The following is a 27876-nucleotide window of genomic DNA, read 5'->3' on the forward strand; positions in this document are numbered from 1 at the left end:
TTTTTGGCTCAGACTTTCTGCTCTAAAGATGCTTTACAGTTGCGTATTTCAGGTCAAAAATCTGGAGAGGTGGCAGTGCCCCTGGTGACGTCACAAAGGGACAGTTCATGTTCAATTCTCATCGACGGGATGCCGGGAAGCAGATTGCTTTCAGAACACGCAGTATTGAGCTCGACATTGTGAGAGAACTTAAAAAAGCAGATTCAGGGAGATGGAAAAAAAATGATGAAAGAAGGTTTGTTAGAAAACATTACCAAAGGGAATAATATGCTTTTTAATCCATATGTTTAACCAAGATATGAGCAGGGGGGGGAGAAACCCTGAGCATGTAAACACTCCTTTCTATTGTGGTCCCACAGCTCCCTTATATTTAATATCTACAGATTTACTGCCGTTATTTGCTTTGTGGCCACTGTGCTGGTGCCGTTGAGACTCCACTGCCCCGATCCCGCTGTATCCACCACAGCAGAGGTCTCTGGAGGAAGGCACCAAGGAGGACCGCGACTTGGTCAGGATATGATGGGAATGAAAAAGGTGGTGGTGGTGGTGGTGGTGGTGGTTTGGGGAGGGGGGTGGAGCGGATAAAGCTGCTCACGCACATAGCTCAGCGCCACCCCGCGTGCACGATTTGCTTACCGAGTTGGCTGCCTGCACTCGGCGCAGGTGGGAGGTCCTCATGCGGGACGGATCTCTTTTCCCCCTTTCGACATGTTTTCCACTTTGACGTCATGTGGCCAGAATATCCTCTTTCGTCTCGCCTCTGTGTGTGAGAGAAAGCCTTTCTTACTTTGCAGTCGTTTGATCGCATTTGTGTTTTTCTACTTCCTGAAGGTCACATGAGATGTAGAGGAACCCTTTGACCAGTGTTTTCCATCATCGGCCTCAGGCCTCTTCAGATGATGAGAAACGACATTCTTTTCTTGTTCTTCTTTTCAGGGATTTGAATCGTTGTGTGATGTCACAAAGGGCACTCGTACCTCATTATGAGTTTTGTCCACATCCAAACGTGTGTGACCCAGCTTTGCATCACTTTATGAAGAATTTAAAAACACAGATTTTTTGCCAGAGGCTGTAAACAGGGGGCTAAACACATTCGCTTTTCTGAGAGATTTGATGATAACCCAAACAAGCTAGGCGGCTCAGCTGGATGAAAAACAAAGGAGTTTAATATCTTTATAATATGCTTTTGCTCATTCTGATCGTTGTGTTTTGATCTCTCGAGCTGTGTTTTCACCTCTGTGACCTTCAGCTCCTTCCTGGGAGGTTTGTCATGCAGGGAGGAGGGAATCAGTATCACCTCCACAGCGTCCTGCAGCAGCAGCAGCATCCCGGCTGTAATGCAATGCAGCACAAGCGCACATGCAGCGTGGCTCTCCAGAGGCCCTCGGGGCGACGACACAACAGCCGGTGACGTCAGAGGGCTCCTCTCTGCCGTGCGCCTGCGTGTTTAGCGCGTCGCCGCCAGCCCACGCACTGAGGTGGTGATGGTGGGATGAAGAGAAAAGGCGGAGGTGGACTCTGGGCTGTGATGTAATTTCACAGAAGCTGCCTGCCACCATACGTGTGGTGATGCTGGGAGAAAACATATATATATATATATATATATGTATGAAAACATATATATATGTATATCTGTGTATATATATGTGTGTATATATACTATAGATAGATAGATATACTGTAGATAGATTGTATATATACATATATATGTATATATACATGTATATATATATATACATATATATATATATACATGTATATATATACATGTATATATATATACATATATATATATATATGTATATATATATATATATATATGTATATATATATATATATATATATATATATATATATATATATATATATATATATATAAATATATATACATATATATAAATATATACATATATCTGTGTGTGATGATGATGGTGACACTACTTTGCATTCAGCAGCTATTGTTGTTTTTCTTCTTCATATAATATTGGTATTTTCTAACCCAGGGTGACCTAGTGTGTGAATTCCTGAATTTATGATCATTTATTCTGAACTAATACAACGAAATATGATCGGTGGAAATAAGAGGACACGTCAATACAAGACAAACACCGATAGCGCTCCCTCTAGTGGCCACGCCGGGGAACTACCGCACAATTCGCTTCGATGGTCTGTTGATGCCTTTCAGTAAAGCGGCACTGAAGTCAGTTTACCTTCACGTGAGGTAGGCTGATTCCATTGCCACTGACATAGCGCCCCCAAATGGTCTGATCATGTAACACATGTACTTACAGTCACAGCTACAAAACGTCACATAAAATAAAATTTAAAAAACACATTTAAACAAATAACTTACCATTAAAGGCCTGCTCAAACTGGATGGGTGGTTTATTAGGGGAGAATTTTATAGGTTTATGACTAAATCCTAAACATTTCTGCAGAAGAGTCTAGTGAATTACTTAAAAAGCATTAAGTTGTAGGAGTTATTGAGAAAATGTTCAGGGGTCATTTAATTGTTCTGTATCATCACTTGATTTCATCCATGTGCTGCATAACATGTTGACACACTGCTAATAAAAATGTAAAATAAACTGTGAGGATTTACAGTAAAGAACCAGTGGAGGATCTCAGTGAGCGATGCAGCATTTTGTGTGGAAACACAGAGGAAGAAATTTGCAGTGTGTTTTGTCACATTGGGTGTAAATAAATAAGACAACATGCATCATCTCCATGAAACCGATTTTAATAGATTGTTAAAAATAAGGCTATGATGCTGTTTCAGCAAACATTGACCATTAGGAGCCACCATGATGGTGCCCAGACAACCGGGTACACTGGGTGGCGTGTGGCCCTTCTCTGGGGGTGTTAGCCGTGGGACACACACTTGTCAGACGCACACGCACACACACACACACGCGCGCACGCACACACACACACATCGCACGTATTCAAAGTCAAACAAACTGACAAAAGGTGTCTTGCATCCAAACTTCTATTTGTACACTGGTACTGTAAACACAAACATACACACAGACGTCCACCCCACCAAAAACGGTGGTAATAATAAAATCGTTAATTTAGCAACAAAAAAAAAAGAAAAAAAAGAAACAAAAACACATAAAAACATGCATAGCGTTGCACTTCAACGTGTTGTTCCAAAAGTTATTGTCCGCACACTCAGATGTAACATTTTGAGAAAATTAAACAAACATAATTTTTTTTTTTTTCCTTTTAAACTGACCATCATTAACAATCACGTAAAATCATGGGACTAAAACAGCCTTCGTTGATATTTTGCTCATGTAAAAAGTTTACATTCTGAACCCAAGACAGGCTCCATGACAAAGAAAATAAATACTGAAATGGAACAAAACAAAACAAAACAAAACAAAACAAAAACATCATATAAAGTTACTATTTATAGTTTTATTTGAATGGACTGACGGCCAGTCTTCTTGGCCTCATTTTTTTCTGAATTTAAAATAAAATGAAAAATGAAAATCCCTGCTATCCTGCTACAGTTGTCATAAAAAAAAAAACCAACAACTCAATACTTAATAATAAAAGTGTCGCACGTGTGGATATAAAAAGACACATGATGCCCCGGAAAGCAATAAAAACATGGCTGTAAGAACGAAATAAGGAATGACGAAGCAATTAGGAGGACCTGCTAGTGCTGAGTGCATTTTCTATTTAAAGGTGCCGCCTGAAAATTCTAATACTATCTAAAGTGTTTCCCTACTGAAACGACCCAGGAAGTACAATTATTTCCAAACTTCAGGGTGAAAAATAATCATCAGTTTCATGGCGCTTCTTCTGCCCGGCTTTGGTCGCTGAGTCGCCTGATGCCTCTCGTGCAGGAGGTTCCTACTTTGTTCCCTTCGCTACTACAGCAGTGTAGTGCACATTAGCTTGGTTGCTCCTTTAAACCTGGAAAAGCTAACATTTAGCATGTTAAAGTGCCAGTTTTTGTTTTTTTCAAGACCAAATACCATTTTCAGACACTTCCTCTCATACATTCACACATGCTTGTCTCTCTATATTTGTGAGGCTTTTTACACTGGCTTCAATTCTTCCTTTTCCTCCTTTTCCTTTCCAAAAAACCTTGACCCTAACTTTAATCCATACATTTGTATCTGTATTTGTATTTGTAGGGGCCGTTTACACGGAAATGTTTTTGTTTGTTTGTTTGTTTGTTTGTTTTTGAAACCGCACTCGAAAAAAAAAGCGTTTAAACGAAGCCGTATTAAAAAAAAAAAAGTTTACTGCAAGTTTACTCCCAGAATGCGGAAGAAGAAGAACACCTGAAGCACGCCGTGTTTCAAGAAGCAGTAGCTTGCTAAAAACATTAGCGCCACTGACCACCGAAAGAAAGTTGCAGTGAAAACGCCGGCTTCGCCTAAACGCAAGGCCGAACCGCATAAATATTGTGCGTCGTCAGAGAAATCTGTATTCGTGTAAACGGCCACTAAAATTCCGTCTTTAAAATTTAACGCTAATTTGCGAGGACCGGCTAGCGTGTCCTCGCTCTGTCGGAGGCAGATCTTCAAAATGCCATATTAACGACGACACGCGCACACGCACACACACAATTCCAGGCGAGTAGACTGCTCCCTTCGCTCTGAGATCAAATTGAAATTGTTCTGTTTAAATAGTTCAGACATTGTTCAACAGAAACCTTTCAAACAATATTCCCTGCATTCCTACACCGACTGGAACACTGACACTTGATTTGCCACTGCTGTGTGCAAGCTGCTCCTCCTCCCCCCAACATTCAGCCCATACAGTGGAGGACTAAGCCTTACAAAAATAATTCAAAACGACTGTAAAATAACCATTTTGAACGCTGGCAAAAAAACAAAAACAAACTTGCCAACAAGTGGCAGACGTCGCTGAACTCGTACGTGGACGGAAGTGAGGTTTTGTGAATGTAAAAGTTTTGCTTGTGGAATAAAAAATATATATACTTCAGTTCAGCCACAAAAATCTGTCAGGTTTCCTTCCCTTCAACCATCCTTGTTCGACGTGCGGTTTAACGTCCAGGTGATCACACGATCTTAAATCCCCCTTTTTTTTCCCATCAAGCAACTGATCTCACCTCTTTCAGAATCCATACACATTAAACTGTACAAAACAATGGACTAAAAATAGTTGTTGTTTTTCTTTGACTCTTACAGTCTACCCGGAAACGAGGAAACGATGATATGGAATGAAAAACTTGAGGGCATGCGGGTGGACGGGTGGCTTCACTCGGCTTCACTCGTTGGACACGGTGACCTGCCAGACGATGAGGTGACTGCGCTCGGCCTTGGTGGGCGCCGCCTGCTGGCTGTCCGTGGGCTCCGGCAGACCGTCCAGCTCGCCGCTTTCGTCCCCTGATGGAGGAAAGAGGTTCGAGTCAGGTGGACCGAATCTCTGAGCGTCAACCGCTTCCGACGCTGCGCGACCAAAACTCACCCATCCTAAAGTCGATGTAGCCTTCGCCTCCGCTCATCACCAGGTACGTTTTGGAATCCAGCACCGCCGTGTCGGAGGATTCTGACGGAGGATCGTCAGAGCCCGAGTCCACAGTGCCCGGAGGAGGCATCGCCTGGCCTGTGATAACAACATCGGCACATGTTGTTGTTGAGACAGTGAGGAAAAAAAAAATCTACAACCAGCCGAAGAGAACATGCAGCCACTGTTGTCATAATTCACTTCTGGATCAGTTTCAGGATAGAATTAAGTGTCTCGACAAGATTTAGACCTCAATTAAAGTATGAATCAGCTTAATCGTGAACAAAACAATCGCGTCCTGTAACTGCAATGAACCTTTTAACCATTCCACGAATGATTTCTACATTTCGACAAAGTACGATTGGCATTTGCTGGTGTTTCCATTGAATGGTGTGAAGCGCCTGAACCGTAATTTTCGTAAAATCTCGTATCGTTTTTTTCTTCTTTTTTTTTTTTTCATTTGCTCCACATGAAAACAGGATTGCAATATTTTATAATTCTACATTGGTATTTAAAAAAAATAGGTGCTGATGAAAATGGATGAGTATTTGTTTCACCGTTGTCGCAAGAGAAGACACACATCATGATCTAAATATTAAAGGAATTAACGATTCAAACACTCTCACAAACACAAAACAGGTGCTACATTATTTAAAAGTGCAAAACATGAACAAAATAACTAAAAACTAGAGTGGCAAAGGAAATCTCTGTTCGTCTTGCGGCATCTTTTGATATTTTTGCAGCGTTTTTCACCCCCGGCTGTCTCTGCGCTCACCTGGCACGGTGACGAAAAACTTGACGGCGTCCCTGTGTCCGTGGAAGCAGAGCTGAGCGTGGGCCATGGAGCAGTACGGCACCACGCTGCCCGCCGCCGCGCAGTCGGAGGCGTCGTCGGGGTAAACCCGCACGGCCGTGCCGGGCCGGCTCGGCCCGCCGCCTGTCGACTTGTTCGCTGGAGGGGACGCAAGAGACACAAATTAACAGCGGCAGCGCTGTGGGGTGGAGCTTCCTCGTCCAATTCCTTCTGCTAAGGAAAAAAAAAAAAACTTTACCTTCGGACAGCGGAATGGAGATGATGACGCCGTTTCCTGTCCCCACCCACAGCCGGTTGCAGGAAACCACCAGAGCTGTGATCCTCACAAAGGAGAAGCCCAGTTTGCCTGTGCCTGCAAGACACATACACACACACTGATTCTTTCCTGAAGCTTGCGGGTTCTTCGGAGTCAAGTGGTGCAACATCCATTTAAGCGATTAAGTCGAGCTAATTGAGCTGCCGACGCTCAGTCACGTGACTTCAACTTCATAATTAATATCAATGTTCCAGTTTTCCCCGAGCTTCACTTTGATTCACTTCGCATCACTATGACCTTAATCAGGGCCGATCGAGCGTCCGCGAGCCCTGCATGTGCTCCCCCTTGAGAAACCTTGGTGATATTTCCCAGTATCGGCGCCAATACCCGACACTAATATCGGTATCTGTGCATCCTTAGTTTTTTTTTTTAAATCCGCTTTCATGCAAGAAGAGGTGGTTTCCCAGAGAAACGAAGACGGCGCGTACCCAGCATCTTGCTGACGTAGGGCTCAATGTCCACGTCCTGCAGGTGCTGGTAGGTGTGAGCGTGGAACAAGCGGAGGGTGGAGTCCAGGCGGATGGACACCCAGATGCCGTCGCCGACCCAGGCCAGCTGCCGCACCTGGCTCTCCTTGCGGGGGTGAGCGTCGAAGGACTTCTGCTCCAAGGCGACAGGACAGGTGGAGTAAACGGCAAAACACACGAGGCGACTGGTTTCCACGAGGTGACGACGCCGGCCGTTACCTCTATCCTCATGGCCTTGGGCTGGATGACGTAGATCTTGTTCCTGTAGCCGCACCACACCTTGTCGTGGACCACCGTCATGCAGCGGATGGAGTGGTGAGGTCGGCCCAGATCCAGCAGGTGGTAGTTGGTTAAATCCCACTGATTGTCTGCCGGGGGAGACACAGAAGAGAAATATCTCAGTCCTAGTCAGGGTGAGCAGCAGCGTAGCAGAGAGAGAGAGAACCCGGGGAGCGACCGAAGTGTTTGGAGTTACCGATGGCTCTGTGGAAGATGGCGATGGTCCCGTCGGCCAGCGCGACCAGAACTCTTCCCTTGACGTGTCTGTTGGCGAGAGGTGACGCCAGATCATGTTTGACGCTTGCGTTTCGTACCGAAATGTAAAAGTGGACCTTCATCTTTTCATTTTTACTCACACAATGTTGAGGATGGAGTCTTTCAGCTTGATAGCGTGGAGACACTTCCTCCATCGTGCGACAGACGAGTGGACATACAGACTGAACAGGACGGGGAGGAAGGGCAGTCAGACGACATGCATCTTATCATGGAAGTGTAAAATTAATATTGAGAAGAATGATATCTTTTTATTTTCTTAAAGGTCACGCATGTTGGAGAGAAAAAGTCACATTGGTAAAAGTTTTCTCTGCCTTAACAATGAACTGATTTTGTTATCATTTCTGTTTTGTTTTTTAAGCGAGTTAAGCAGATGTGGATAATCATCCCTCCGTGATGTCACAAAGGGCACTGATACTTCTCCCAGTGTCAGGTCCCCTTTTAAATATGTAAAAGGCCCAAAAAAGCATCCGTTTTATCAGGATGCTGGAACATGCCTTTCTGCAGGAGGCTGCAAACAGAGGGCTAAACATGCTCCACACATGCTTAGAATCTTTAAAAACGTGACTCTCTCCATGTCCCTGATGGTTTACGGCTATGCTGATAGCTCCCTCTGGTGGCCGTTGTCATGCTTACCATCCATTCTGGGCCCCCAGCCACATGGTGGGCAGGGCGCTGCTCATCCTCAGGACCTCCCCCTCGGACGGGTCTGACGAGTCCTCTGGCAGGGAGGTCGCAACGTCCTGGCCCGGACCCCTGAGTTACAGATGAGAACATTCGCAAGGTTTGATTTGCGTGAAAATATGCCTCAGAAACACTTTTTTAGGATGATGTCTGAACATAATTTGCCCTTGCTGACCAGATTTTCTTGGCTATAGGTCATTATTTAGAGATAATATAGCTGTAATACAACAGCATACACAACTCACCCCTGTGTCTCTGCAGGGGAGGAGTCGGTGGGCTCCATCCCCAGCGGGTCGGTGAACACGTGTTCCGTGTAGATTCCCGGCTGGTTCTCGTCCGCTCCCTGCTCCTCCTCCCCGTCCTCGCCGTCGCCGGCGTTGGCCTCCGTCGCCTCCGTGGCCTCCTCCGCCGGGAGGACGCCGTCCTCCGTCTCTGGACTGGTCTCTCTGGACAGCTCAACTGTAAACGTAAAAGTGGTGTGAACTCAGGCAGCTTGGGCAGCAGTTCATCATCACTGTTGTCCTGCTTCTTCCTGCTACCTAAGTGCAGCGCTGCATCTTTATATAAGAGGATGAATTAATGAGGAATCAGTCTGGAATATCTGCACATTGAATATAAATGAATATAAATGTACATATATAAAGATAAATAGATATACATATACATATATACACACATATATTTATATGTGTGTATATATGTATATATATATATAGAGATAAATACATATACATATACATATATAAACACATATATGTATATGTGTTTATATATGTATATCTATATCTATTTATCTATCTACATCTATTTATCTCTCTCTATATATATATATATACATATATATATATATATATATACATACATACATACACACACATATGTATGTACATATATATATATATATATATATATATATATATATATATACATATATATATAAATATATATATATATATACACGTGGATGCACATAAAACATCACAGTATCTTTTTGGTGATGCCACAGTAAAGGACTTTAGTAACAAAAAAAAAAAAACATGAATCTCAGGTGAGCACCTCCCTGTTTGGTTTTTCAGCTTTGTACCTGAGCCAGAGACGAGGCCCTGCTCGGCCGCCGGCTCCGTGGCACCAGAGCCGGCCGTCTGGGGGACGGCGGTGGTTCCCTCGGCGGCCAGGGCGCCGTCGCTGCCTGTGGAGCCCATGCTGGCCACGCTGCCCGCCAGCGACACGCGGTCGCCCTGGCTGGCCTCCAGGTCCTGAGGGACCTCTTCACCCACGGGGTAGTCGGACTCCAACACGCCTGGAGGAGAAGAGCGAAGGGAAGACTGACGATGAATCCAACCTGCAGAGAAAAAGATCAAAAAAAGGAAGCCGCTGCCGCCGCAGCGCCCGCAATACCTGGCACGCTGGCGATGCAAACCACGTGGGTGTTGCAGGCGTAGAAGCTGTCGAGCAGGTCCGACGGCTGACTGGCATCCAGCACCATGACTTTGGTGGAGGAGTGCGTGCTGGTGCACACCCACACCCGGCTGGACGTCTCGTCCTGGAGCACCAGCTCCTTCTCCTGCTCTCCTTTGTCCTGACCCTGGCGACACATGAATGAATGGTGAATGAAAGATTGTTTTCACTTCATATGAATGACAGACATACAAACCAAGAGGACAGGTAAGAAGCCGTGGCTTACGGTAAACCTTCCCCTTGCAACTATTACATTTACAATCAATCATGGTGTTAGATCAAGATAATTAGGCTAAATTTTCAGATCATACAGAGACCAATTTGGAACATAATTAAGTAAGCAAACATAATTAAACCAAAAAAGTCAATAAAATAGGTTGTCTTGAAAACCAACAACAGGAAACAGGGCGACTGCCCCTTCCAACCTCCACCTCCTTACCTTGCCGTCTGAGTCCAGGTGGTCCAGGCTGCTCTGGGAACCTTTGACCTGCTTGGAGAGTTCCGACGCGGCTGCCGTCCTCCCCCCAGACATGTTGACGCACGCGCCGCACCACAGCTGGAGGACGGGAAAAACCATTTAATTCCGGACTGGACGGGTTCGGACGGCTTGAAGCAAAGCCGCGGCGTGCGGTCGTCGCACCTTCATAGAAACGTCTTTCTGCTCCAGGGGCCTCAGGTAGACGGGCACAGGTAAGTTCATCTTGTTCTCCACCGGTGCACCGTTTGCAGCCTGGCAGGGTGTCAAAGAGATTCAAATTCAAGTGTGAAGCAGACAGCAGAGGTTCATAATTAGCGCCGTCCACCTGGTGGCATCTTTCATTAGCATCCTGCACACTGTGGCCATCTGCGCTCGCAACAGAATCGGGGATTCGCAGAGGACGCTCGAGGTGTTGAGGGGAAAAAATGCCAAAGTTTTCTTAAAATGTGTTCTTCTTACATTAGCATTTGGTTAATATTTCAGAACAACACAGCTCAAAGATCAAATCAATCATCAATCATCAATCAAATCGTCATTTGAATTAATTCCCAGGGGCATTGTGGGAAATATAGTTTAAAAAAAGGGGGGACAAAGTTGCACTGACTGAAAATTCCAGCTAACACAATGACTCCAGGTAAAAAAAATAAAATAAAACCAAACGTAAAAACAACTTTTTTGCCAGACATCATGGTTAATCCAATGAGCCGACCGCGACCTCGCTTCCCACCTTGTATTTACTGGGCAGGCTCCAGCCGTGTGCCGTCACTCGCCCGTCCTCCTTCTGCATGTGGGCCTTCACCTGCCGGTACTGAGCTCTCTTCTGCTCCTTCCGCGATGGTGAGCTGCACTGGTCCTTACTACATACAAGGAGGGTGAAGGTTGGCAGGCGTCAACATCGAGGAAGATCCCAGCGCCGCCTGTTTTCACTATCAGAGCTGGAGGTGTGCATGAACGCTGGACTTCCTGGTTCCTTTTTTTTTTTACTCACTCTTCATTGAGGAAGTCGAAGGTCTTGGACTTCTCCGTTGGGAACTGGGAGAAGGTGCTGCTCCTCTTCACCAGGCTCCCCGGAGTGTTGTACTTCACGTTGGACTGGGATTCGGGCTTCTTTATGGCCGGCGAGCTGGAGGAGGAGCTAAACAGTCTGCTGAAGCTGCAGGTGGTGAAGTCATGGAGAGCCGCCGGGGGAAGGAGGGGGTTGGGAGGAGACGGGGGGAGGAAAAAAAAAAGAGTGCGGGGACAGAGCAAGGCACGGGGGGTCACCAACGCACCACACAGTCAAGGAGGCCAGAGATCAGAAGAGTAAGAGTGAGAGAACAGCATGCTGGGAGAGCAGTTAATCACTGTCTCTAACTGGAACCGCACTTTTGGTAGCAACAACCAACTGTGTGTTTTTCACACCTGGATCTGCACAGTTACACGTTACCTGATCAGATCATCAAGTCTTTAATTAGATTAGATAAACTGTATTAATCCCGAACAAAATGTTCGTGCCAGATAATAATATATAATAGAATAATATTCGTATATATAAGGATTTTTTTGCAAAGACATTTTTTAATTTGCAACAGATATAGACGTATTGGTTCTGTTTATAGTTCTGTCACTTTCATGCATTCCTGCTTCCCACTTCCTTATCTAGTTCCAACTGCACAATGGACTAGAACGTATTGCGCAATCATGCTCGTGTTTAAAATATCATGAGGCACACTGAGAACGCCGCACACGCGAAATAAAACGTCCCCATCTGCAGGCACAAACTGATTTCAACGCGGACGGAACATGCTTGCTTTCAGTCTGCACCCGTGTGCAGCAGACGGAGCGGCGACACATCAAACAGCAGGCGGAGGGCAGGAGGGGCCGCGAGGGGCCGCGAGGGGGGACGCGTCTGAGCTGTTTGTCATATTGACAAAAAAATACAACCAAAGCACTGAACAGACGGAACATGTGACGGATAGAGACACCAAAGTCGGATCCATTTGTACTGGAGTTGGGGCGGTTCTTTGTCAGTGAAGGGGATGGACAGGATTGGCCGGGTAAAGGGGTTTATCACTTTTCTTTTTTTACCTAATGCTGCCAATTCAAAAAGAACATCCCGGAAAAGATGAGAAAAAAAAGATGCAATTGGAGGTTTAAGAGAGAAAGTCAAGGAGGATGAAAATGACCCTGAGAAAGTTATCGGAGCAGACGGTTACTCACAACTGCCAGATGCTGGACTTCTTTTTCTCCGCGAGGGTTGGATTTTCTCTGGAGGCCCTGGAGAAGAGGACAAGGCCACGTCAAGACATTTATCTTCTTAGCTTAGCTTCGCTTGTCGCGTCGGTGCTAATTTAATCCGGGACCCTTACCTGATCATCTCCGTCCACCGCACGGCCTCCTGCAGCTCCATCAGCCTCTCCTTGTACTGGTTCCTCTCCATCAGCACCCGGGCCATCTCCACCCTGGTGAAGCGCTTCCTCTGCGCCGTCGGGACGTCGCTCTGCAGCGGTGCCACGGTCCAATGTTAGCGACCCCTCGAGCATTTGAGCGCGTCCGCAAAATACAGCTGCGGCAAAATACTCACATCCTCTTCGTCCTTGCCTTTGTTCCTCACGTCCTCCAACTCTATCCGCACTCTGGGGAGGAGGGGGAGCGGAAAAACTTTAAAGGTAAAATTGTGTGGAACCTGGCTCACAGCATGAGAACAGTTTTAAATCTGTCATATTAGAAATCCATCTGGTAGTAAAAAACAAACAAACTGAGGGTAAAATAATTAACCAGACGATTGTATGAGCCTACTTTCTATTACACTCAGTCCAGCAGACCATGCAGATGTTGAACAGCTCAAATCTTCATATAGTGCAGCAGAGATTAGTTTTAACACTCTGGCAAGTTCTGACCCCTGGAGTTTAAACTCTTGTGTTTAAACTTCCTGTATTTGTGTGTTTTCCAAGTTTTAGGGTTTTCATCATTTCTAAATGAAAACAGATAAGGTGCAGGTGCGGAACCGACAGAAAACACTTTCTACTGCAGGTTGGCAAGACCCTGAGTGCTTCTCCTGCACTCAGTCACACATTTACAACCTGGACACTTATGTGGCAAGATTTCAAAATGAAACACTGAACTCACTTTTTGAGCTCCTCTTCCAGCTCCTTGCTCTTGTCCTCCAGCTTGGCCTTGGCCTGCTGCAGGGCCTCCATCTCCCCCTGCAGCATCTCCTTCTCGCAGGTCAACTCGTCCACCTTCAATATCAAGTCCTTGTTGACCACATTCAGGGCGTTCCTGCGAAGAGGGGCGACGAGAACACTCGGCTGAGCAGCGTCGACAGCGGCTGCAGGTCTGAGATCTGGCAGACGGCCGCGGCGTCACTCACTTGGTCTCCAGCAGCTGCGAATTCTCCTGGATGAGGTTTTCAACTTCGCGGCCCATGCCTGGACAGAATTGACGGTTGAAAAAAATCGGCGTATTCCATATGAAGCAGCTGGATGAGATGCTTTGACACTCACTAAACTAGAAAAATGTATCTTATTGTTTTTAAAAAAAGATGACACCACAACAGGGGGAGGGGCTACTACTTCCAAGTGAGATACTTATTACTGGAGAGAGAGATCACATCACAGCACAGCACGCTACCAACGACACAGACAAGACCCGCGGCGCGAGTCACATGACTGACAGCAGAAGGATGGAAAGAGTGGGTGGGGTTCTTACCAATCAAACTAAGGTCTGAGAAAACCATGCAATCCGAGTCAGGCAGAGAGGAACAAGGAAAAGAGAGAGAAAGAAATGCAAATATAGTTTGAGACAGTGGAATGATCAAAAAAATTATGAGGGAGCCGCAGCGTCGCACTCGGGCCGCCGGCTCCGCGGGCAAAAACAGACGTTGTTGGCTCTTGACAGCGAGTAAGAAGCAACAATGACAGGGGTGCAAGAAAACAGAAGAAAAAAAAAACTAGAAAGGAGAATTGAAGCTGTAGGAGGAACAGTTAGAGAGACAGAGATCATCACTCATGCATCAAACTGTCCAGAGTCGCGTGGTGAGCTGCGACCATGGCGGGTTATGGCGGGAGGGACGCCGTGTTTAACTAAGGGATGCTTTGAGGTCATACACACCAGAGTACTCCACTGGGATTATGGGTAAAAGCCAGAGAGGATGAGAGACAGAGGAGAGAGAGAGAGAGAGAGGCAGAGAGAGAGAGAGAGAGAGAGATGACGTTAACATGGGGAGATGTAAAACACAGGCGAGATACAGCTGGACCAAAAGCAAAGGGGTGGAGCTTTGGCAAATTTAAAAAAAAAAGTAAATAAAATAAAAAAAATAACTGGTTGAGTCAGAAGGAAAAAAACTGGAGCCACAGGACGGCAGATCTTCCATCAAACAACATCCACAGCATTGTGAAAAAGCTTCACTTAAGGTGTGTTTCATAGATTTTCCTTCATCAAGAAAGTAGCCAATAGCCCAGTTAACTTGGAAAAAAAAAATCACACTGGAAATCTTACAATCGTTTGTATGTATTATAATTAGGGATGCACTGATACCAGTGTGAGGACCAACACCGGTGCTGAAGACAGTTGTATATGTACAGTATGCATATGACAATTTTTAGCGGTGTCTGAAAACGCAAGTGCTCCTACTCTCCGTAAAAGTGGCATCGGTGCATCCCTAATTACAATGTTATGACAATTCAGAATAGATGAAAATGCTAAGAGTCTTTAGTCAATTATTTGAACATCTTCTCATCTTAAGTGCTTATTTACGAGTAATAATAATAAAAAAAAAATCACAAGCACAAAATTCAGAAGCAGCTTCTGCTCAACCTGCTGGGACTCACCCAGCAAATCGGCCCCTTCGTCCACGTCCCCGATGATTCCGGTGCCCGCGGACGACAGCTCCTCGAACAGGGAGTCTGTGTTGCGGTCGAACGCCATGTTCTCGATGCCTTTGGTCGGCGTGCTGCTGCTGGGTCGGGCGACAAGACAGGAAGTGACGTCCAGCGCATGCTAAAAAAACCCACAAAAAAAACAACCTGTACCAGGGTCTCTACCTGGAGGGCTTGTAGCCGATCACATCCATGTCGAGCTCGGGCGTGGACTCGATGATGTCCTGCACGTCGGTGCTGTCCTCTTTGTCAGGCAGGCCTGCGAAGCAGCACAAACAAGCTCATGCAAATTGGAAAAAAGTTCTTCGAAAAAGCTTCAGTGGCTGCCTGCAACCTACCCACTGATATGGACCTGGTGCCCGGCGCCGCCTGCACCTCGGCGCTCTTGCTGCTCCCGTCTTCCCTCTCCACGTCCGAGGCCGTGGTGGACATGGGCGTGGCCGACTTGGAGCCGGTGAAGTCCGACAGCTCATCCTGAAATCAGCGGACAGCTCCGTTTAGCAGCGGGTCTGAACGGCGTTGGCCAAGTGGGGACTGAAGGGAGCGGCTGCAGAACGCAGCAGAGATGGTTTTAAGAAAAAGGATCATCAAGAAAACAGCCATAAAATAGAGGATTTCACAGAGTCAGCCCAACAGAAAAGTGTCTTGGGGTTGACAGGGAAGTGTGACAGCGTTAGGAGACAGGTCTTCTGGACAAAAATAGTTCTTGTTTTTCCTCTTTCTTTCTTTCTCTCTTTCTTCCGGCTGCAGTAAAGCGCAGCAGAGGGAAGTGAAAACTGCAAATAAGCATCAGCCCACGTGCACCCATTCGGGTTTTGCGCTCAGCTCACTCATGAGGGCGAACCGAGTGTCTACTGTTACAATACTGTGGATGCACATAGTGGGTTTATTATTTTTTTTTTTTTGCATCTGTAGTTTGGAGGCATTTGTTTGTTTGTTTGTTTCGTTAAAAGATGGGAAAGAAGATAAAATTTTCTTTTTCAGTTGCATAAATGCTAACCAAACTTTCTTACTTCTCTCTTTTTGTATTTAATTGTCACAATCAATGTCCTCCAGTAGACCTATTTTTTTCAGTAGTATGGTAGTGTGAGATCTGGGCATCAATACGGCATGCTGCCTTTAAGGATATTTGGGAAAATTCACCAAAACTTCAAACATTCTTCAAAAAAAAAAAAAGGGGGGAGAACAGCAAAAACATTTAGCACGTGACAACAAGGACAGGGGCTACAGATTGCGGGTGACACACGACATCAACTGAAATGAGGATGGGCACAGCTGTAGCTACTGATCTTTGGCGCTAACACGCAACGACGCTAACACAAACTAACACAGAGACAAAGAGAACCAGTTGGCACGGCTACAGTGAAGTGTGAAATGGGCGTGGCCGCACGGTGACTGCGGAGCCGACACGTGCGTTGCTGTATACTGGTTGGTGTGGGGGCTCCAGATGCAACCAGCACCACATCGATCAAAGGGATTCACCAGGCCCCGCCCACCTCGTTAGCCCCAAATTACGCCTAACGGTTTTTGACTTCCACTTCCACATTAATGGGCCCATAGAGCATGCGCAGTAGTGTCACTTCCCATCATGCCCCTGTAACTCACATGATCTGTTCGGCCAATCAGAACGAGCTGAGACACAGCAGCAGGTACGACAATGTGACGTCACGTTAGCAATAAACACTTTTCTGGTGATTTTCTGGCCTTTATCATTTTTTTAAATGACTTAGAGACCATAACTGAAAATTTTACAATAGAAAGATTTGCTATATAACGCGTTTCAGGTCACAGTCGTCCTGTCAGTCATTTTAAATCGTCGTTTATTTTTGTATTGCAGTCTATTGGAAAAATGCTTTTTGGGCCCACAGGATTTTTTCGGGCTGCAGTACCTGGAATGGCCACTGGGACAAATAGGCACGATGCCACATTGCCAGTCCGGTATCCAGTTCTTATAATAGAAGGCTAGCCCTCGCAAAAGGCACTGGTTGCATGTGGCTCCCGCCTGGGGGGGGAGACATGAGTGAGTTTCTACTGATGCGTGAGAGCGTGAGGCAAAACTTTTTGCAAAAATAAAAAAGATGGAAGAGCACGGCGGGTGCAGCCGCTGAAGCCGAGGCTCGCTGACGACGACAACAACAACGACGAGCCGCTGGTCCAGCTACCTTGCAGTCGTCTGCCAGCGAATTCCCCCAGGACGAGTCCTGCGCACTCTTACCCTCCCGCGCCTTCGGGGGCTCCGTAAAGTCCAACTGCTCACGGGGGTCGAGGTGGGGGAGGGGGAAGGGGAAGGGGAGGTGCGGGGAGAGAGCGACAATGAAGCTCACGCACACGTGTGTGCGCACAAGAAGCATTTTTTTTTTTTTTTTGTAAGCAGAGATGCAAACGCCACCGACGTGGATGGAGGAGCTCCGATGGAGAGGTTCACGTTGCAGGGTACATTTTTCCATTGCTTTTGTTAATACATCGGGAGGGGGGGGGGGAAACAACAACAACTTATTTGCTGACGGCTAAGCAGCAGCTCCTCATTTTGGACCCGTATTCGAGGTCGGGAACCGTGTTCTGCTCAGCTAGCGACGCATTTGATTCATGTAACCTGCACAGGGTCAATGAGAAAAGCGGGCTGTGTTTCTCTGCAGGGGTGACTTGCAGTGGTGAAGTTCTGCTGCTTTTCTTTAAATGCATTCTTGTCAGCATCAAATAAGAATGGAAATAACTATATGAAGAACTATATGTCATAAATGTGTTTTCTTTTTCTACTACGTATGGTCCATGTAATTACTCTTACAAAAAATTATTTCATTTTATTCCGGACACAGTGCTAATTAGTTTTACATTTGTGTTTTTATTATGTTTCACTAATTTTGCATTTGTTTTTTATTTTTTATAATTCACCGTAGTTTTGTGTTTAAACTACTGTATGTTTTACTAGTGTCGCTTTTATTACGTTTTACTCTGGAAAGCACCATACAAATAACATTTGATTGACTTATTGGGCGTTCCATTGGTATTTAATATCTCCTTTTGTACTTTAAATTCCAGAGTTTTTATCTTCCACTTCAACTTGCTTCAGCTTAACTCTGCGACAGACCCCACAAAGTACAACAGTATTTTCATTTAAAGAAGCTCAAAGGGGTGCGACACATTATTCCTTCTTTATCTTCTCTATCCATCTTAGAAACTTTTAAGTATGAACTATATTATTTTAGCATCAGGAGACGTTTCATCCCTCACGGTCGCCTTTGTTAGTCGGACATCTTTGGTTTTCTCAAACAAAAAGCAATGATATTTTTCAGCAGTGAGATGGCCTTTGCTTGTGTGAGGCAAATCGTGGATGCAGATTAGATTGTAGACGCGGTCGTGGAAAAAAGGTCTCCGGACACCCTTGAAATATGACACAATCATGGAATAATTTGGGCGTGTTTCAAAAGGCGTGCTTGCATCAGCCATAGACAAATCAATCAAATCATTGTTAACAAGGAAAAACAACTAAACCAAAGTCTTGTGTTTGTCCTGGATGTGTTGCAAGTTGCAAGGAGGCACAACCTCACTGACACATTCACTTTTGACATGGATGAAACAGCACCACGTGCAAAAGGGGGGGAATGTGCAATTTGAGAATTAAGAGTCCTCTGAAAGCGATATATCACAAATGCATCAGGTGTCCAAAAACTTTTTTCCAAACGACTTCAGCCGGCATGCAGGCACGTGCGTGTTGTGGAAGTAGCAGTTTCCCACTCATTTAAGACGCCGCCCACACGCTTACGTCCTCGAATGCGATGATGTACCAGTGTTTTTTCTGCAAATCAAAGCTTCCGACATTAAACATAAATGAAGGAATAGATAAAGGGAGAGACGGTACAATAACTGTCCTGTGGCCCTGATTACGTAAGGGCCAATCATTTTTCCCAGTGACTGGCTTGCCAGCCAAACAGCCGCATCGCTCCCAGCATGCACCACGCCACTTGAGCTGATGTCCCAGTTTCCACACACACACACACACACACACACACACACACACACACACACACACACACACACACACACACACACACACACACACACACACACACAAAGGCAGTGGGATGAATTAACATCGTCACCCTGCAGGTTTGCACTGATGCAAACATACCGCATACACACACACACACACACACACACACAGAGCGCTACATTCAAAGGAACGCCGGCCGCTGTGTTCATCTCACCGAGAGAACAAAACCAGCGTGACGTCTCCATCAGAACCAGGACTGTCTGTGACTGGACTGCTGTGAAATACATCTGGTGGAGAGATGACGATACAACTCGGGGGAATTTATAGTGGATTTTTCATTTTTCACCACTGACCGTCTACCCCTGACTGCCACTGAAGAGCCACGGAAACGTTTGCATATTCATGAGTGGCTGAACAGGAGCGAGACTTTAAAAAAAAAACAACAAAAAAACAGAGCCGTCCTTGTCACGCGCCTGCTAAAAATTTACCCTCACGCCCCAGCCGTTATGAAAGGATCCCTTTTATTCTAAAATAGATCTGAGGAGGAATTGAAGAGAGAGAAAAAAAGCCGCCATCTTCCGGTTTCTGACAGGCGGGACGAAGCGCTCGGGATTAAAGTCGACGCGCGGCGTGTTCCAAGATGTCTTTTTCTCCCAGGGCGGTGAGCCGCGGGGTCATGTGACCGCACGTTACCTTGAGGTTGGTGTTGGAGCGAGGTTGGGTCGGGTCCGCGAACCTCCAGCCCTCCGTGCCCAGCGTCTCCGGCCTCACCTGCGGGTCTGGGGTCAGAATGGAGCTGCCGGCGGAGGGCGGGAAGATGCCCAGAGACAGGGGGCGCTCCCTCCTGGATTTAACGCAGCAGAAAGTTACGATCACGCAAAAAGGTTAAATAAAAGATTCAAAGGTCCAGTGTGTAAAATTTGGCCTCATTTACCATTTTTGTATCGCTAAAAGCTTAATATACTGCCCTTAAACACATTGATAAAAGTGGAAAACCAAAAGTTATTTGGTTTTCCTACACATGAAACAGTTCTTATTCATATATAAGAATATACACATGGCAAGGGCCTTGCTCCCAGTTAGCTGGTATTTAGGGTAAACGCTTGCGTCTTCAAATAAACCAACGCCAATAACCAATAATCCAGGTTTGTGCGTGCAGGCCACCGTAGTTCACTGGCAAGCTCAGCAGAGGGAGGGTGAGAGGGTGAGCGCTGCAATTTAAAATGTCACCACCAGATGTCTCCCCTAAACGTCATCGTCATCCTCGTCAATATTTCTCTCACTGATGGAGTCATTTACGCTTACAAACCACTTTATTTTGCTAGAAACCAGCGGTAATTAAACCATCTGCTGCCCTTCAATGCTTTCCGACTGCCCTTTCTGACCTCTGACCCCTAGACATCAACAAAGGCTGCTGTCTTTTCCTCAGGGCCACTGGCTTTAAACCATACCGCATGTTTCTGCACCGTTCATTTCTTGCTGATGCTCTTTCTTTCACACATCATCCTGAGCCTTGACACTTTTCTTGCTTGCGCAAAAGGAAAAGAAAGGCTTGGTATTCTCGACCACCAGGCTCCACTTCCCACCTGACTCGGCCGACCGTGCCCGACTCCGAGGTGTCGCTGAACTGCTGCATCTTGATCCTCTCCACGTGCTCCATGTAGTTGTGGATCATCTGCGGGAGTCAAAGGGAAGCGCGAGCAGCGGTGAGGGTCATTAGTGTACCGCTTCCTCCCTCTCAGCCTCCTCCTCCTCCTCCACCTCCACTCCCTCACCTCATTGTGCCGCTGATGGAGGGAGTTGAACTCCTTCTTGAGCTCCAGTTCCCGCTCTTCCAACCTGCCGACTGAAGGAAAGGATAAAGCGGTGCTCAGTCTCACGTGGGTGTAGACCTGATTATAATGTCATCAGTGACATAAAAAAAAGAAAATGTTTGAAATACGGAATGCGCTTGGCTCAAAACAGGTTTGCAAGGAAATTACTCACACTAAAAAAGATCCTCATGAATTGCAAACTAATTGTTTTATTATTCCAGAATGATGCATTTTTATTGCACATCTTGATGCCAATCTAGTATTTAATGTTGTAACTGTGTGTTTCAGACCTTTTTTTAATCATCTTGGCTGGCTTTAATCAGAGCCAAATCCTAAAATACTTTTCTATGAGCCATATTATGCGTTCAGACTGCAGGCGAATCTGATTCAAATCAGATTCCTTCTCAAATCTGACTGTCCACACTGTTTATAGCAAGTGTCCAAATGGGATCTGGCTCTGTTCAGACTGGGCCACATTCTTGACCCATCTGACAGGTTGCTGTAGCAACGATGATGGAGCGGAGGCGTCGTCCAGCTCGAAGGCGGTTTCAATCCGTTTTGCAAAAATAAAATAAAATGAGATTTCATGTGATTTGTCACTGTTCAGACTACAAAAGAGCCATCCGGTTTCAATCTGGATGGGCTAAAAAAAAAAATCAGATTATGGCCGGCAGTCTGCACGAGGTCTTTGTTTCATTGCTACCTTGCAAGTGCCACCTTATCACAATTGTGGTTCAGCAGTGAACTCTGCCCTCGCTGCCTCCTGGTTCTCACATGACAAAACGGATGAATGATTGACTGTGGACCGATGTGGCGGAGGCCTGAGCGAGTCCGCCTGCTACTGAACGGCCGCCGTTAACCCGGCAGGGGCAGCTGGACTACGGCAGGTGTTCCCGTCTCTGTACCGTCACGAAAGTCATTGAACCTTTTTCTGGGCTGCGGCTTGGGTTTAAGGACGCTGCAAAGCTTGCGAACGCCAGACTACATTGCTTGCATTGAGATGGGTAGCAAACAATGGCGCTTTCCCCGACTCCCAACTGGCCTTGGCAGGGGTTTGACCCACCAGCTGGGTCCGCTGGTGGTAGAGAAGTCATGTGACAGAGAGGAGGTCGGAACAGCCATCATGCCAGGCCGTTTGTCTCGATGGAGCGTGTTTTCCTTGCTTCACCTTAACCACATGTGATGCTGGTTTAAATCCTAATCCTAGTCCTAGCCCGATGCAAACCGCTACTGGCTGAGAGGGGAACTTGGCGCCGCCTCCAACCAGAATGGATGCGAGAGCCACTTTCCCCCCGTTAATCCACCGTGAGAGGGGCGGTAATGCACTGTCGCATTAGTACGGGAGTAACAAAAATCCTATAATCCCATTACTGTTACCCCCACAAAGAAGGGGGGAAGTGTGTGTGTGTATGTGTGTGTGTGTGTGTGTGTGTGTGTGTGTGTGTGTGTGTGTGTGTGTGAGTGTGTGTGTGCGTAGGCAGAAACATAAAGAGAGAATGTGGGTACAGATAGCAAAAGACTGGGAACCATCTCACACGAGTCTCAACTGAACAGTAATTTTTGCAACTCAATGCGCTGTGCACAATGGAAAATGGTGACGGATGAGTGATGGAGGACATGCAGGTTCGTGTTAGCGTGCAACAAGTGTGTGCGTGCGTGTGCTTACTCTGGTCCACGTAGTTCTTGATTTTGAGCTCCAGCTGCCGGGAGTGGGACTCCATCCTGTCCACGCGGTTCTGCAGGTCCTTCTTGTCCTGTTCATGAGTGTCCTCGAACTCTATAAACTTCTGCATGGGCGCGAGAAAAGGGGCGTGTGACGATGCTGATTGGCATTTTTCCAACATGTGTTAAAATAAAAAAAAAACAAAAAAAAAAAAACAGTTCCTGCCATCACATTTTTATGTCGTCACAGAGGTGCTTTCACAGTAATCCAATGGGCTCTTTGTGTTGCAGTACCTCGTGTGGCCACTGGGGAAAAACCGGTGCGCCGCCATATTGCCAGTTCTTAGAATACATCCATGGTGTGTGTGTGTGTGTGTGTGTGTGTGTGTGTGTGTGTGTGTGTTGGTGAGAAAAAAGAGCTAGGAATCCACTTCCTGCCCAGCTAAGCGAGCCAAGGCCTGAATATTGTTTCCATTCCTCCACTGGCAGCTTGAGTCCAGCATTCTTAAGTGCTTGACCTGCCATTCAGTTTTGTGTCAGTCAGGAAATCAAGTGGGAAAATGTCCCACTTATTTTAAGCACTGCTAGGCGTAACCAGCATCACGTTGTGTTTCTTCAAGGAGACGCCGCACGCCGCTGTTAAATGGCCTTTTTTCAGTCACTGCAATTTTCGGTATACAGTAAAATAAGTAGAGTGCAGAGTGTGCACAAGTTTTTTCCTGCGCCAACTGTATCTTTTTATTAAATATTCGCTGAATTGCGGCAACTTTAATACCACATTGCTGTCGGACTCACTTAAGGACAGTCAGTCAAAAGGCTCTTCATCAAGATCTGTATCAGTGCACTGCAGCAAGATGATGCCATTGTTTGTTTGACGTCAGCATGGCAGCACTGAAGACTGCGCTGACGGTGAAGCGTCAATACATGTGGGAGGTCCAGATGCTCGGTTCAGGCAAAAGCAGCCTCTTGGAAGCGACATGAGACACCGTCTCCCATCTGGAAAGGTGCTCGGAGGGAGGAAATCGACACTTTATCACAACCCTACCCCCCAAAAAAAGGCAAAAACACAAGCTGAGGCTGGTGCTGACAGAAGGTCACGTGACCTGGAAGTAACGACTGATTTCTCCAGCAGGCTCAACACAGGTGTGTTTGTGTCCCGGTGCATCTGGCCCACTGCTTCAGTGTCACCTCCCGCTCTAAATGAGCCCACTGGCAAGTCAAAGTCCTGACTGACTGAAACAATCTGGAACAGCAGCTCTGAGTCACATCGCGTTACCCTTCAATCTAAAAGCGTGACGCCGCTGGGCAGGAGATTCACACATCACACACACACACACACACACACACACACACACACACACACACACACACACACACACACACACACACACACACACACACACACACACACACTTATTGAAATTGTCCAATTAGGTTTGCTCGCTTCTCCTAAACTTGGGAGTTTGTCTGGTCTGGGCTCCTTTAAAGAGCCACTCCCTGGATTTTACGAGTGAAAGTCATCTGACTTGTCCGCAGGGTCAACTATCAAGAAGATGCATCATGTCTTGGTTGACAGTGACGGAAGACATTCAGGCCCTTTGGTCTGACTGGGACTAAATTTAATCAACAGCCTTGTCGAAAAAAATTGAAGATCTGCTGTTTTGCCTTGTCTCTCAAGTTGTACTGCATCTTTAATTAATGTATATAGTGTAGATTTGTTGACGGACTACCTCCTTTTTTTTAAAGTATTTGTATTGCTTTTGCACTGTTAGAAGCTGCAAATACCATGTACCATGACAATTAAGGAAAAATAAATAAACTTGAGTCAATAAAACCCTGCTAAACCTGATCTTACCAGGAAACATATGTATGGAGGGGTGGAAAAACAATGGACGTATGAACCTGGACTCAGGAGAGGTATCAGCAAAGTACTGCCTGCCCTGTGTGACATCACAAAGGGCCGATCTCTCCAGAACTGCTGTAACACAAACTGTCTTAGAAGTAGGGCGAGTAAAAGAAGGCAAGACTTTGGTCATTATTTTGTGGCAAAATTCGCTGGCAGGCTACCGCCGTGCCCCGTTGTTATACAACATCCGTAAATAGAATCTTGCATAATTTGGGACCTTTGCATTAAATCCTATGCCCTCCTCAGTGTGGTTGGGATTACTCCATTAAAGTAATCCAACTACTGATTACTCCTTGGAAAAGTAATCTAACTACTTCTTTAACTACTTTGTTTCATAAGTAATGAATTACTAATTACTTTAGTTTTTTTTAAAAAAGTTGACAACATCCTGCACATGACGTACCAACGAATCGCAGTATTCTTTCATTTCCACGAGATGAACTGAAAATAATGTTTGTATTTCCAGCTATCAAATGCAATCGCCATTTTTCCTTTTGCCGCCGCCGCCATACTTGTTTTGGTGCGTCGTCGCATATCAATGACGTTGCATGCACGGCTGCATCATCAATCTGCAACGTCATTGTTTTCGGTTGTTTTTTCTAAATTACAAGACAAGTTGAGGACAATAAGACATTTTTAGCTTGCAAGATATTTCGGAAAAGTAATGGAGTCGTTACTTGATAAAGTAATTATGACACAGTTACCAGTTTTGCCGGAGTAATCCCGTTACATTACTCTGTCAATTAAAAAAAAAAAGTAGTTTAGTGTAAACAATTACTATGTGGATTACTTAGTAATAGATTACTCGCCAACACTGGCCCTCCTTGTATTTTCCAATTACCATGAGTCACAGTCTCGTCTCAGAACGCTGAGTCACATCACAAACCCCTCTCTGCTGCTGCAGCCGATCAGCGGGCACGCTGTTTCATTCGCTTTGGGACGGTTTCTGTTGTGGTGTTTACGTGAGGACAAACGGGTAGTTGCCAGGTTTATTGGGGGGTCCGGTGGGGGGGGAAGTAGCCATTGTGGAGACGGTTGAGTGAGAGCTTCCACCGTGACTAAACACAAAGGCAATGGGCCACTCCGCTAGCCGTCACGCAGCCTTGTTTACATCCTCGGCACCGTGGCGGGACAGGTGGGAGATGCTGCCCGGGCCCACGTGTCGTTGGGAGAGCGAGAGCGCCCGACGCGGCCGGAGAGGATGCTGAGAGCACGGGAGTGCAAAAACAACCGCGAACCTGGCAACCGTCCCGGGCCACGGCGTCCTATGAGCCACCCACCTCCTCGGCGTGCTTCCTCAGCGCCTTCTCCCGCTCGTACTGCGTGATGAGCTGCTCGTTGTCCTCCTTGAGCAGCTCCAGCTCCACTTCGTGCTCCTGGTTCTCCGCGAACACCGAGTCCAGGTTCTCCAGCACGGCCACGACCAGCGGCATCAGCTCCTTCACCACGTCCTCGTCGTACTTGCCGATGAGTCGCTCGAACTCGCGGTAGATGGAGTTGGCCAGGCCCGACACCCGCTCGGACATCATCGCCGATGTGCCCGGGTCGTCCTGGTACACAACCCCGTCCTCCAGCTCCATCTTTTTTTGTTTTGTTTTTTTTTTTTTTTGTTATTGTGGTAAACCCCCCTCTCTCCTCTCACGGCGACAAAGGACCAGCGCGGCTGTTGTCTTCCCCTCGTTCACCCCGCCACAGTGGACCTAGCTGACGGAAGGCAGGACTTGGTAACAGAGCCCAAGACACCGAAGACGTTTCGAGAATGGACCGTTACGATGCCACCGGAGGAGGCGACGACGTGGATTTTTCTTCCTCTTTCCCCCCCTCGCTTGTCCCATGTTGCGTTCAAGTGCTCCTCGAAAGCTTCGGCGTTCCAGTTTTTTTGTCTTTTGGTTTTTTGTGAACCAGACGTGTAGTCAGCCCCAAGTGTGAATGTATTTAACTCCAGGTTACAGACTCTTCTTTTCTCTTGTGCTTACGATTGAATGCTTTTGTTCATCGTATTATATTTTATCATCGTGTTTTTAATTCTCTTTTCCTTTATTACTGCTCTATTTAAGCATTTTAAGCCGTCTGTTTTCCTCAGCACTTTGTGTTTTGTTTTTTAATGCTTTTAAAATATTGAACTTTTAATCATGTAAAGCCATAGAGTTTCCTTGTGTATGAAATGTGCTACATATCTAAAGTTGCATTGCCTTGCCTCCAACCGCAACACTCACCTGCGTCGTTTTGTCCAAACCATCAACAATATAACTTCAAAATGTCGAGTGGAAATTTTGAACCTCAAGCTATATACCAGCTGTGAGATTGTAGTGAGATTTTTGCTTGGTAAATTGCTTTCTGGTTCCTTGATTTATAAGGCTACGTGTTTTTGTTTTGGTGCGATACATTTTGTATAATTAGTTCCAAACAACTCAGTGGCGGCTGTGTAACTCTCCAACGTGCCTCTTTCCCGACGGGACAAGCTGACGTCTCGGAGTCATTGGAATTACAACGTTTCCAATAACAGTGAAAGCACCATCACAACAGCTGAGATGTTGACCAGATCACGTAATGACGTCATATCATGCAAGCAACGTGACATTCGTGGAAGAAAAAAAAAAATCTCCCCTATCATGAGTAAAAATGATAACGTTGTGTCATAAAAGGATTCGGTTCGTCGTGATGTTTGCTGTTCAGTCATTGCCTGACTGTGAACTCTGCAATTTGAAATGCCGTCCAGTAGCTTACAATATAAAAAAAAAAAGTCTAGTGCGCCCTCTTGTGGTAATACAAGTAAACACACCCGTTTTTACCTGTTTGTTTTGACCTCATTTTAGCCTGTTACTAACTTTTGATCTTTTATTGTCACATTGTCTTCAGTTAAATATGCATGTTGCACATTCATTAGTCAGAGACACATTTGCGGAACGATTTAAGGCTATTTAAAGAAAATTCAATGTCAAAGAAATTGTTGCGTAATATGCTGAAGCGGAATGTAAGACATTCTGCTGCTCATTCCCTGATTCACCATAATGTGTCCATTTCACATTTTGTAAGAAAATGACCAAGACTATTATAAATATTGACAATGACATTTCACCATAAAAAGTACACTTACTTTTAAGAGAACAAGAACGATAACTTTGATATCAACAATGACTGGCTACTGACTGGCTAATCAAGGAGCAAACACATTTCCCTTTACATTATGGTTTTCCTGGCCAGAACGCAGCTCTACATGTTGTTGAGAGAGTCCTCTGCATAGCTGATCATCTGTCTCAGGGCACAAAGTATCGGTGCATCAACTTCAGGATCAGTGTTGATCTCTGACTCGTAGTTCTTTACAAGGAAGATGCAGGAAGTTCCGTTGGAGGTCCAGCTCAACGTTGAACTGATTCACCTG

At 45.9% G+C, this 27876-nt stretch overlaps 1 protein-coding gene across 9 annotated transcripts; it reads right to left on the reverse strand.

The window, feature by feature from the left end:
• Window positions 1–2724: 2724 nt before the first annotated feature.
• Window positions 2725–27546, reverse strand: spag9a (sperm associated antigen 9a). Of its 9 annotated transcripts, none has more exons than XM_076024025.1 (32): window positions 25775–27546; window positions 22593–22713; window positions 20888–20958; window positions 20699–20787; window positions 19806–19956; window positions 17284–17370; window positions 15460–15595; window positions 15287–15380; window positions 15074–15201; window positions 14355–14366; window positions 13953–13967; window positions 13615–13672; window positions 13371–13523; window positions 12826–12877; window positions 12611–12741; window positions 12462–12518; window positions 11251–11415; window positions 10990–11119; window positions 10425–10514; window positions 10224–10340; window positions 9725–9911; window positions 9411–9626; window positions 8572–8785; window positions 8279–8398; window positions 7726–7806; window positions 7566–7633; window positions 7310–7458; window positions 7052–7223; window positions 6546–6659; window positions 6269–6445; window positions 5455–5592; window positions 2725–5372 (listed from the first exon to the last, which is right to left on the reverse strand). In XM_076024025.1, exons 1-32 carry the CDS (start codon window positions 26072–26074, stop codon window positions 5254–5256), a joined length of 3912 nt encoding a protein of 1303 aa, XP_075880140.1. In that variant the 5' UTR covers window positions 26075–27546; the 3' UTR covers window positions 2725–5253. The 9 variants fall into 9 exon arrangements, with proteins under 9 accessions (XP_075880140.1, XP_075880135.1, XP_075880141.1 ...); XM_076024020.1 differs by having other exon boundaries at window positions 7310–7461; XM_076024026.1 differs by lacking the exon at window positions 14355–14366.
• Between the last annotated feature and the right edge of the window lie 330 nt (window positions 27547–27876).

The sequence above is a fragment of the Nelusetta ayraudi genome, unplaced genomic scaffold (assembly GCF_046127955.1).
Source record: "Nelusetta ayraudi isolate G7.1 ecotype Tasmania unplaced genomic scaffold, CSIRO-AGI_Nayr_v1 ptg000016l, whole genome shotgun sequence".
Lineage (NCBI taxonomy): Eukaryota > Metazoa > Chordata > Actinopteri > Tetraodontiformes > Monacanthidae > Nelusetta > Nelusetta ayraudi.

Coding starts and splice junctions, on each gene's coding strand:
- spag9a (XM_076024020.1), bottom strand. CDS start 26,074: ATGGAGCTGGAGGACGGGGTTGTGTACCAGGACGACCCGGGCACATCG. Junction 19,957..20,698: donor GGCACGGTCGGCCGAGTCAG/GTGGGAAGTGGA, acceptor CGTTAAATCCAG/GAGGGAGCGCCCCCTGTCTC. Junction 11,416..12,461: donor AAGTCCAGCATCTGGCAGTT/GTGAGTAACCGT, acceptor CACCACCTGCAG/CTTCAGCAGACTGTTTAGCT.